This window comes from Schistocerca gregaria, chromosome 8 (genome assembly GCF_023897955.1).
Source record: "Schistocerca gregaria isolate iqSchGreg1 chromosome 8, iqSchGreg1.2, whole genome shotgun sequence".
NCBI classification, from domain to species: domain Eukaryota; kingdom Metazoa; phylum Arthropoda; class Insecta; order Orthoptera; family Acrididae; genus Schistocerca; species Schistocerca gregaria.
In genome coordinates this window covers 201,628,109-201,640,661 of record NC_064927.1, presented here as the reverse complement: position 1 = coordinate 201,640,661, position 12,553 = coordinate 201,628,109, and the positions used below count along the sequence as shown (strand labels likewise).

General features: G+C 36.4%; 1 protein-coding gene across 1 annotated transcript in view; it reads right to left on the bottom strand.

Annotated features, from left to right (window-relative positions):
* The window catches only part of LOC126284434 (peroxisomal targeting signal 2 receptor), a 42,281-nt gene extending 29,933 nt beyond the window's left edge, over positions 1-12,348 (bottom strand). Inside the window, exons 1-4 of the mRNA XM_049983356.1 lie at positions 11,313-12,348; positions 10,810-10,932; positions 5,827-6,002; positions 301-414 (exon numbers count right to left, since the gene is read on the bottom strand). Of these exons, the coding sequence (XP_049839313.1) occupies positions 301-414; positions 5,827-6,002; positions 10,810-10,915 (396 nt within the window). The 5' untranslated portion in view covers positions 10,916-10,932; positions 11,313-12,348. The remainder of the gene's footprint in view (positions 1-300; positions 415-5,826; positions 6,003-10,809; positions 10,933-11,312) is intronic.
* Positions 12,349-12,553: the final 205 nt, after the last annotated feature.

Sequence of the window (12,553 nt, the reverse complement as noted above, 5' to 3'; positions counted from 1 at the left end):
CACGATATTCTTGCATCTGCGAGTGTGAGGGCACTTTGCTCACCATATTGCAAGCTTTCATCGTGATATTTCAAGAGGATATGGTGAAAAACTTGACTGTATATGCATAACTGTCTTGAAATCATTTACAGTACAATGTGTTTTCCTTACTCACCACTGTACTTGTCTACAGTAAAGTCAACACATTTTTGATAATGGCCACAGGAAGCCAAGTGCAATAGTATTGTGGTAGGGTAGTACATTACAGTTTCGTTACCAGGAACATTTCAAGTTATCACAACATTGTAAGACAGTACTTGCCAGTTTCACACTGCAGTCCCACGAAGCAGAAAGGATGAACTGCTCTTGCCGTGTTTGACTCCAGTCCACAGAGTATACCTCTTTCTTGTGCTCCCTGAAAGTCTGCGGAGGTAGCTGAAATGTTGATATGTGGGTAAGTAAGTAGAGCTGTTGTCAATCTGAAGGTTGTGTTGTAATACCACATTGCAATTTAATAAAGTAAAATTTATTTCCAGCACCTCACATCAATTTTAATTTCTAAAAAATCGCAACTTAATTATTTAATGGATAATTACAAACATATAACACAACTGACATGTTATCTCTGACTTTTTATCATGTGCACCATTACCTGTGAAACCTACAATTTATTTACTTCGTACTGAGCAGCCTGCCACAGTTAAAGGTATTAGATATGAGGGACTAACTCAGATTCGCAAAAAAATGCAAGAGAAATCACCTGAGAATCTGGCGAAGAAACCTGACTGGCTTTAAGGGTACCTGTGAATTCTTTTTATATTCCATGTCTGACTATAACTGGAAGGCTACTTGTGATCGTTAGTTCTCAATGAAACAGAATTATATGGGCCAAGAGTACATTTGGACTTATTACTGACACGAATAATTCCATATACTGGCTACCAAAATAAAAACACATGGAGCAGTACTAACAAATAAACAAATTTTAACATATCATTGAGTATCTGGTTTCCAGATTTTTAAAATGTCTATGTCAGAATAAAAATGCTGCAAGGGAGGAAATATTTGGATCAAATCTGAAATTACACCCACTGGAAATATTTTGTGACTGGATTGTGTTAATCATTACATTGTCACACAAATGTTAAAATATTGTGGAATAGCATCCTATCAGAATGACAGAAAGCAGAGCATATCAGTTCCACATCAATCAAGGCACTTGCAATTAGAAGCATCCAGACAAAGTGTATGACATGATTCTATTTTCAGTCTTCTGATGAACATTGATGATGTTCCACTAAGAGTTACAAAACATACAATTTTTTTTTCTTTTTGCAGATAATACAATTATAGGAATAAAATATTGTGTTACTGAAAAAGTAAGTAACTCAAAATATTTGAAAAACTCAACTTGTGATTCATGTCAAATGGCTTATCATGTAATTTCAACAACAGGCAGTACAAAATGTCATGCAGATAAGTTGTTGTATAGAACTTAAAGAGTATAACATATTAATTATCAGCATATATCACACCCCTGGGTACCATATAAGCTCTGTATTTTAGATAAGTTTAATACATTGCCACATAAATTAAAAATTGAGAAACTGTACAAAAAAGTGGTTATATGTGCTGACTTCGACATAGATGTAAGGACTGATGACAAATTTTCTTCACACTTAAGGAACCTGATAGTAGCCACAAATGGGCTAAATCTCAATTTTGACCAGTATACAAAAATTGCAACAACCTCTGCAACATGTATTGACAATATTATAAGTAGTTATATTTATTACGTAAAAGAAAAGTTTCTTCTAGATTTAGGAGTATCAGTCCATAAAGTGCTATTTTTATCACTACCAAAGCAAAATTCAGTCTGCACAACAAAAAGATTTAGGAATTCCAGTCAAGAAAATATGGAAGTATTTTGTAAAAAACTAAGCCAAACCAAGTGGACAGTTAGCAAACACACTTCCACAAGTGACAATTACAATAACTTTTCAACTGAATTCTTGGGTATATTCAATGAATGCTTCCCTTTTGTAACAGTGAGGAGCAGGTCCCATAAAAGTAGATCATGGGTAACAAAAGGAATTAGAGTGTCTAGTGCTACTAAGAGGAAACTGCATGTTTCCATCTCTGATGTCATCAAAAGGAAATCGAAGCCCTGAATTTCTTAAGTATGTAAGCACATTAAAAAAAAAAAAAAAAAAAAAAAAAAAAAAAAAAAAAAATGTGACAAACTAGTTAAACTAGCAAAATGTACTGTGAATAATAACTTCATTTAAAATGCAAAAAACAAATCAAAAGCTGTTCGGTCTGTTACAAGAAGCGAAGTTGGTAGTAAGGCAGAGAGAAAATGCCATTCTAAAATAGTGATAAATGGTAGAGCTGTTTGCCATTTGTGAATCATTCAATGACTTTTTCATAAACTGTAACAAATTTGGTGACTGTTCATCACCAAAAACAAAGCCCAATATGACAGACAGTAATTATCCATGTTTGACGTTTTCTCATGTTTCCATCTCAGATGTCATCAAAATCATAATGTCCCTAAAAAATTTAAAATCTGTGGGGCGGGATGAGGTCCCCACCGAAATAATAAAAATAGTCCAACACAGTATTGCACATCCACTCTCTTTCATAATCAACCAATCTTTTGATGAGGGATGTTTTCCAGATTGAAGTTCAACCAGTACATAAAAAAGGCAAACAAGTTGAATTGGGCAATTGGGCAACTATAGGCCAATCTCACCGTTACCAATTTTCTCAGAAATATTTGAAAGAGCTGCATGTGATCAGATCGAAAATCACAATTCATCTAACATGTGTACCCTACTCTGCCAACAAATGTGGAAGAATTGGTAGCACATGTTCATGCTGCTCTTGTTACTGCTGTTAAGGGTACAGAGCTGTATGATCTGGCAGGCTGCACAATGTTTGGACATACAGGGAGATCGCTTTGAGCATCTATTGCTCTGAGGGCAACGTACTCTGTTGTGAAGGTAATATATGAAGCGGTGTATATTACAGTATGAAATTAGCACAAAAAAGCACCCCAACCCAAGATCAAACCTTCGACCTCCTGCATGCTAACCCAAAACTCCATCCACTGCTCCAACTGTACAGCACCACGATTAATATGTGCTGACAGAGGTTGTTACCACACATATATTTACAGTGCTGCCAGATTGCCACTCTTTAATGTTCTTTTTCTGCCAGATGTACTCGTCGGACGAAATTTTGTGACAGAGATTTTTTTATCGCTGCCATGTGAGAAGTCGTGCTGTGAAGCCCGAGTGTGCGGATTTTGCTTCACCCTGTACAATTGCTCAGTTTAGTGAGTGATTACATTCTGCAAATGGAAGGTAACTATCATCTATATTACTGTATAAAGACAAGGTATACTTTAACATTGTTACCAAAAATATCTGAAAGCGCTTGACTGATTTACTTCAAGAGAAACATTGTTGGCAAAAATATTGGAAAGTTCTTGACTGATTTCCTGCACCCTCAATGATGTTCTGAAAATCTTCCTGCATTCTGCTACAATACTGTGACATTACAGCTTCTCTACAGACGAGTATATAGCATTGTCCGCGAGCAGCATCATAACCTCATAAAGCTTCCAACACTCCAATCATGTGGTGATTCATTCTTTTGCAGTTATGCAGAATTTACTCTTTTGTAAAATTTGTTTGAATTATGAGGTATTCTCTCTGCTTCATGTTCATTGTGAGGAAATGAATATACATCACTACCACAGTAACAGCAAGTGACCAAAGTTGAGTATAGCAACTAACTGAAATTCAGAAAATCGGAAAAATCCGATATATGGTATTGATTCTTCAGTGAATATATGTCAACTACCTTTGTATTGCTGATGACATTGTACCTTTGCCTCATCACAGATAAACTTCAACAAATAATGGAGCATGTTCGAAAGTAGGCCACACACTCAATTATAGTGATATTAAATTAATATACAGATAAACTTCAACAACTAATGGAGCTTGTTCGAAAGTAGGCCACATACTCAATTATAGTAATATTAAATTAATATTGAATCAATACACCAAAATGAAAATTGTACAAATTACAATTATGTCATATTATCATTTGAAGAGGTTTTACACTTAGGTCGTTTGATAACATCTGGTCGAACAGAAAAAGAAATGGCCTGAACCGTGTTTGGCAAACTAAATAAAATTTTCAGAACTAAGATTTTGATAGTCTGAAATGAACTTGTGGCAATAAGATACAAACTTCTAGGTGAAAACCATTCCAAAACTAAGGGTGGATCAGCATGCTACTTTCACTACAGAAACTCAGTAAGACAAGTATAGGATAGTGGGATCTTCAAAACTTCTTAAGCTTAGATTCCACTATTGCTGACTTTTCCTGGTTTCTGAAAGTGAAGTGCTGTTTATGTTCAGTGCAGTGTTTGGACAGCTTGCTGAATCTCTGGAGATACCATGTCATCTTTCACTAAAACACAGCAATTCTTTAATTTTAGGCAGTGGGCAAAACACTAGTCTAATGCTATATTTCTTCATAAAGTGCTACCTAACTTGAGATGGTTACACAGAATAGAACACACGGTGTGGATATCTCTTAATACTGCAGAAAGGGGATGGACCTTCCTTTACTCATTGTCACAGATCTCACTTGGTGTCGTTTACACTCATTCTTCCTAAACACAGCCTTTAAATGATTTAATTTAGATCTCAGTTGTTGTGATCTGACAGCATCCAAGTTCTGTACATTAAAATGCTCAGGACAGAATTATTCTGATCTGGATGGAACTGACAGATTTCTTCTGAGCTGCAATCTTTCAGTTAAATGTGTGTTCCCTTCCCAGATACAAAATGGCCCATCGAGCCATTCAACCAATGCTTCAAATATAAAGAAACCAGATTCTCAGAAGTCAATAACATTGGAACATGGCCTTATGAAATGGCTCCTGTGCTTTGTTGTACTGGGATTCAGTAGCAAATGAACAAAAGGTAAGGTTATTAACAACCTGAAGATTGACCACACATCACAGTGTTTTACTAGGCACGCTCCTATTAGACGTGGTATGCCATTGCCTCACTCACCCAGACAGTTATGGGGAACATCAACTCCAAACCACAGTGCAGATTGTCATTTTTGTTGTTAGCAATTCATTGGCAGACATGAAAGAAACAGTAAATCACAGAAAAAGTCCTGTGACTGACTGAGGATGGATCTTCGGATTTGTAATTTGACACTTACCCACTTAGTCACTAAGAAACAATAACAGTTCACTTGTGCACCAAAAAATTTAATAAACAGTGGCTATAAAGTCAGCAGAATCTGAATGGTTGCGAGAGATGGAATGTTAACAAATAGGAAAAAATTGTAACAATGTTACGGAACAAGTTGTGTTTCAGTGTCCACATTTCTCTAACCTAGTGCTGGGTGCACATCCTCCACATCCAAATTTTTGCATTTGCATCTGTTAACCCTGCTTCCTCTATACAACATCATTAAGATGCACTTGAACTTTTGAAACTCTGCACTTTATTTTTCATCAGGAGATGCAAGCCATCTCCTGATGAAGAATAAAGTGCAGAGGTTTAAAAGTTCAAGTTTTTGTGGCTTCAACAAGAGAGAATTTCATGTCATACAGAATTTTTTTAGGAGTCACCTGTAAGATGTATAGGTCTTGTAGAGAAAGGAAGATATTCGAAAACCTGTATTATGAGCAATATACGGAGACAGCAGTTGGAAGTAATAATTGCTTTTCGCATAATTTTCTTGTGCATAAGTTTACATTCACTCATTATTGGAGAAATTAGCAATTTTGCTACTCATAGAGCATACCTGTGGGCAAGCGACATTCCATAGCTGCAGGACTCCATCCCCACTTGCACTGACAGCAATGTTGGCATCAGTTTCACTCCATACAACATCAAATAGTCCATCTGGCCATGTGACACTTGACACTTCCACAAGGCCACCATCAGGTGTCAGCTCCAGGAGAAACAGTGTTCCTCCACCTGTATAATTAAAACCTTTCTTAAACAGTGATAGAGATAGATGAGGTTAGGGTCAAGTACTGTGGAATGAAAATCCCATGCAACTTAGGAGTAGTTCCAGTCTAGAAGTATCCATCTATGGCTATATTTTTAAAGTGAATAATTAAGCATTCTGGCAAGAACCTGAATTTATAATGTGAATATTACCAGGGTAGCTACCAGTCTTCAACTGAAGAATCACACTCGTTCCTCCTCTCCTCCCCTCCCCTCCTCCCTCCCTCCTCAAAAAAGTCATATTATGTGCGATTCAAAATTCCAGGACAACCCACAATTAATTAAGGATATAGAGGGTTACACCAATTTTCTCAGACCACTGCCAGCAAACTGCATGACAAATCTGCCATAGCACTGCCAAGTTGGGCATAATTTTGCTTAAAATTATCAGCCACTTTTAAACGATTAACCTTGAACCCTTGTAATCATTATGAGCAGTAACATTACCCATTCCCATTTGCTACTCAAATTCCATTACAGGCTGCACTTAACAAAATAATGAGCTTTCGTGCAAACTATCTTCTATGCAGGGTGCCCCAGGAGGAATGGTCAATATTCAGGATAATGACAAGAAAGATCATTTGAAGCAACAAAGTCTGGTCAACATGGGTTTGTATGAGTATTGTAAGAGCTACCAGTACTACACGTTTGATACTGCACAAAAATCTCTTCTACTGCAAGCTTTTTTTCTCCATATTTTGAGAGATGGTAGAATGGACCAAAATAAGCTATGGGCACTTTTTCCATCTTTGCTGCTGTGAAGCACATCTATTCTATTGAACAGGTGGCCATGGCTCTTAAGGTATGCATTTTAGAGTCCATGTTTACTGGGACTTTTTTTGGTTCAAATGATGGTTCCCAAATCCCTAAATACTGACCATTACTCCTGGAACACACTGTCTATTACTTCCACACACAATTCAGGAAAGAAAATTGTGTCACACAAAGAATTACAATCCTACAGTGTTTAGTATTTAAATAAATCATCTTACATCTACTTCTCAACTTCTGCTTCTTCTTACATATTCTATCTACAAGTAAAGACTTCCTGAAAACTTCATGTTCTTTGAAACAAATATGCAGTGACTTGTATCTATCTTTCCCTTACCTACTTATCACATGAACATTTAGCTTATGTTCCTACTCTTTTAATTACCATTGACCCTCTATTGCTTCTCATTCCTTTACTAATCAGCGTCTTTATCAGTTAAGTGCATTTTTTCCTTGCCTTTTTGGCCGTAAATTTAGCCTCATTTAAGTATTACTAGCTGTTTCTTGGCCTGTGTTTCTTTCCTCTCTTTCTCCCTCCCTTCCCCTGCCCCTAACACCTTTTCTTCTCCATCCCTTCCCCTGACCCTAACATCTTTTCTTATTAGTCAATGATTATTACATGAAAGTATGATACCTTGCTCTACTTACTTTCATGCTAATCACTTTTGACACTATTTATTTTATTCATAGTTTTTTGGGTAAATTCCATACATGCTTCACTATTGAATGTTTCTACATTGTGTCAGCATTTAACAAAGCAAATGTTACTATTTTCATGATGTAGGCTATTACCGTCTAGTCTTTTATTCAAACACAACAGTATGCTGCAGTATTTCTCAGCACTTGTTGTACCACTCATTTTCAATAATGGTTTTGTTGCTTTTTGTTTTCTGGTTCTTCATTATTGACACAATGCACAGAATAGTGTCAGTTAGCATTAAGATATCTCGTTTCCTGGCACCACAGTATGCTAAGACTGAACATTTTGGATGTAGACTTCCACGCAACAAGTCTTCTGTTATATGCAAATCCAATTGGAAACACATCCAGCTTTTCAGATTTTAGGAATACTTATATGGAGCAGGAATCTGAGGAATGAGCAAATCCTGTCACTGCTCTATATCCCACAGTCTGGAAAATGCCCTGTCAACTTCTCTCATTGTTTATCATTGTAAGTAACTATTAATACACAGGTTGGTTGTTTATGGAGTCATAACAGAATGTTTTGTTCTGCTGATTAGGATTAACCTACTTGCTGTGGTGCATCATGGTAAGTTTTAAAATTAGTACAAGGTGGCATAAATATTTTACTTATATTAAGTATCAAGAGCATCAAAATGCACACAAATAGTCACTGTAGACCTATGTGTGTGTAGGTATGTTCATGATGATGTTTGGTTCTATACTGAGCAGAGAAAAATACTGTCAGGAAGTTGTTGCCCTGGAACAAAGTAATGACCACCCCTTTATCTGTTGTCTCGTAACATACAGAATGCCACAATGAACAACAACTGGTTTGTTCCTGACCTGTTGAACACACAAAAGATTTCACTTTTTTCCCTTGTGATAAGAAAATTTGGGATAACTGAAGAATGGGATACAGCCCGTCAGCTTTGACCAATGACATCAGAAGTTATTGAAGATGATAAATTCCACAGATTTAACAGCACAAACAAATGTTGAGGAAATCCAAACAAATGCAGGACAGAGAAACCAGATGGTAGACATATATCACACACATCCATGTTTCAAACGTAATGTTAGATACATCACTTCTTTAAGTTCTGGTATTCTATTGTTTAGTTGACCTATATAACTCAACTGAAGAAAGGGATACTAGTGAAAAAAAAAGGAAAAAAGGCACAGAAGTAAGCACTAGCAAGCACTACCACAAATGCTACCGAAGACAAAAAAGGTCGACGTTCATAAAATTGGTATCCTGTACCTCAGTTGAACTACGCAAACGCAAGAAAAAGAAATGTACATAAAATTTGTATCCCTGTATGGGATACAATTTTTTTCCACCTTTGACAGTAATGGTATTGACTGTAAAGTATCTTAGTAGTACTAGTAACGGTGAAAAAAACCGACAACAGTATTATTTGTATCCTGTACTTCAGTTGACCTGCATAGGATACCAGTGCTAGTGAAAGCGAAAAACTTGGCATAAGTAAAATTCGTATCCTGCACTTCAGTTTATCCACATATGTAAACTGAAAAATAGGAAACTAGTGCTAGCAAAGGTGAATTAAAACAGCATACGTAACATTAGCATGCTGAATCTCAGTGAACTATATGTCACTTTGGCATCCTATACGCTCAGTGAATCATACGTAACACTGGCATTTTGTACCTCAGTTAGACTATTCTTCAGCTGACTTATATAGCTCAACTGAAGAACAGTATACTAGTGCATGCGAAGTCGAAAAAAAGTGGCATACAAAAAATTTGTATCCCGTTCTTCATGTGTCCTATATAGGTCAACTGAAAAATAGGATACTAGTGCTAGCGAAGGCGAAAAATAGCGACATACATAACATTTGTATCCTGTACTTTAGTTGACCTGTATAGGGCAACTGAAGTACAGGATAAAAATATTTTGTATGTCAGTCTTTTCACCTCCGATAGTACTAGTATTGACAGAAACATATCACAGTAATATTAGTGCTAGAGAAGGCGAAAAAAAAGCAAGAATTGTAAAATTTGTATCCCGCACTGCAATTAAGGTACATAAATCCATACCTACAAACATATATCAAAAAGTAAAAATTGTCCAGATGAATAACAATTCTTCAAAAATATCTCAAACTCACTAAGAATGAAACTAAGTACTGAATAAGTTTGAATGAACATGATTTAAATTACTACAAGTGACAAAAATCGTACACAATGTCTAGCCCTGTCTTTTAAAAACATGTTCACTTATTTCAATTTACAATGATGATGCCTCGCCACACAAGATTTATCATCTTAAAAAAAAAAAGACATTAATATCTGTGAGTAAACTATGATGTCATTGTTCAAAGCCGATGGGTTGAATCCCATTCTTTAGCTGACCCGAAAATTTATCACACTGTTGATCCACATGACTAATATACTAGTAAAGAATTCTTTTATTTAAGACCCACCAAATGGATGTGTAAATAGGTCTTCAGATGATAGCTATACAATGCTGCACTTTATTTTTAACACCACAGAGAAATTCAGTTAAATATTACTTCTGTTGTTCTTTCAGAAACTTCTAACAACAAAATACTGCTAAGGCACATACCATGATGTGAAGTACAGCATTTAACATACTTCTTAGATTGTATGTGAAACAGTATCTAAAAATCAAAACAAAGCTAACAGCTGTTAAATAGGAGGCTGTTTCTTTTGTAAATAATTTCTTTGCTCCTATGCTAATTCATATCCATAAAGTATAAGCCTGCCCAAAGCTAAAAGACCTTTTCTGTTTGCTTCCTTATTTCCAGTATACATTTATCTATCAAAAGGTTTCTCATCGGGTACTCTCTCATGCCCATCTCTATGTATTGAACAAAATACAATTACTGTGTCCTCTTAGTAGAAAGACTTGTGTTTGGAATACTCATCTGCAACTCTTTGGATAAGGATATAATGAAATATGAAACTTCTATTTTTGTCACACTTTCAAGGATAATAAATGCTCAACAATAAATTTCAAATTTTCAATTTAACTGACAACTTTTTGTATTTTTCGCCGTAGATCTCCCCATTAAACTTTGTGCACTGTAAATGTTTTAGACAATTAATGAAAACATGAAGTCTACATTATGCAGTGTAAATAGGTCTTCAGATGAAAAGTTTGGGCTACAAAGTACACAGGTGATGTAGATCTCCAATATAGATGTCGCCTTAAGTATGCACATTCCGTCAGAAAAATGACAGACAGAAATAATATTATCACTGAAAGCTGCCATTACCTGATCTGCATGAACTGGTAACTGTTTTGTTCCTGTATTACATTAAATTAAGTACTCACCAGCCAATCCATAATACTGTGATGTTGCACATACTATTCTTTCAGGATGGAATGGAGAAAAACGAACCGAATACCCATGGCGATTCGGCGTTAAAAATGTAGGCATTCTTCTCCTGGTGTTGCCTATGAGAATGAATGTAAGTTTTGATTAAAACATAGTACTTTTAACAAATGAATGGGGGCTTCCCTTTAACAGCCCGCGTAGTGACAGAAAAGTAATTTATTGAAAGCAACAAACATGTCCCAAAAACACCAATTTCTGGAGAAAATTGAACATTCTGAAGAGAATATGAGATTGCGGTTGGTTTATGTGAAAGGGCGACCGTCACTGAAAATGTTGACATTCACAAACAGAAACAAAAACCATGGTCCTTGTGACACGCAATGTGAGTATGGAAAATTGTAGATGAATTTACAGTTTAGCAGTGAACTACCATAATACAGATTTTTTTATGGACAAGTGTACAATACACGACACATTAGCAGCATATACAAGTTCTTACCGTCCGTATATACGCGATTCACACCATCTTACTTGCACTTTCAGTTCACTTCGTAGGATCTATTAGTAATTTTTCAAACATCTGACATATTTCACCAATCTTCAAAATTTGTCGGGAATCCATAATACCACCCTAGCACCTAGTGGAAACATTTGGAATTAAACCAAACAAATGGCAAGCGCTAAGCGTCAGACTCTTGGCGCGCGTTATGTCAGCAGCACAAGTTCCGTACGCGTTGTCTTATTACTCGTCGATACTATGGTACGAATACGTGGACCACAAGTTCCATTGTTTAATAGCTAACTCTCCATGAAAAATTACAATACAAGATATGGGTTCCACACACTAAAGCACAATTTTGGGGTTGATCGTACCAGTGTTTAGTACGGAATGTCCTACGTAGGTTGACCGCGTTTTCTCATTATGCCGTCTGGGAAACGAAGCTTGCCACTTTATGGCTGGGACTCTATGATCATTCCATTTCATATTCTCAGAAACTCTTATGCATGTGTATCAGTATGGGTTGACGCATTAAAACTAACGTTATAGGATCAGGGCCGTATTTATGAGCAGGCTGTCTCATAGACACCCGTGCCATTGTTGTAATAACATGGAGAAGTTCCTCTTACCATAAAAAGTAGACGCTTATTCGCCAGATTTTTTTAAATATTTTTTTTATTGGAAATCTGATATGAATCTCGTCAGCATTTACCTCTAAAACCAGACACCACCTCACGTTAAAACCCCACTCATGCTCATGGCATTTCAGTTGGAAACATCGATAACACTTTCAAAACAAAGGTTAAGAGAATTCTGACAGTTTAATGTAAGTTCGGTTTCGTGGAAAGCCGACTGGCTCCATATCTCATTTTATCCAAACCAGGGTCCCTAACAACTATATATTTCCTGTCGCCAGACATGGGTCCCGAGCCTATGAGCTGAAAAAACCAGTTTTAGATAACTTTATTCGCTAACAAAATATTATGGGAAAGGTACAAGCTGTCATAAGATCCCTAGTGATTGACAGCGTACTGATAAGGCAACGGCTTACACGAGCAATTTAAATGGGCATCTACAACTGGCGTTCGGCTGAAATCGATGGTGTAAATATGGCTCGAGCGTAAACATTAGGCTACGCTACTACAGGTCAGTGTATTCCCACAGACTATAGACTCTGCCGTTATCACAACCTTTATTTGGCATTCATTTTCGTTGGCTTCGCCAACTCATAACTAAATAAT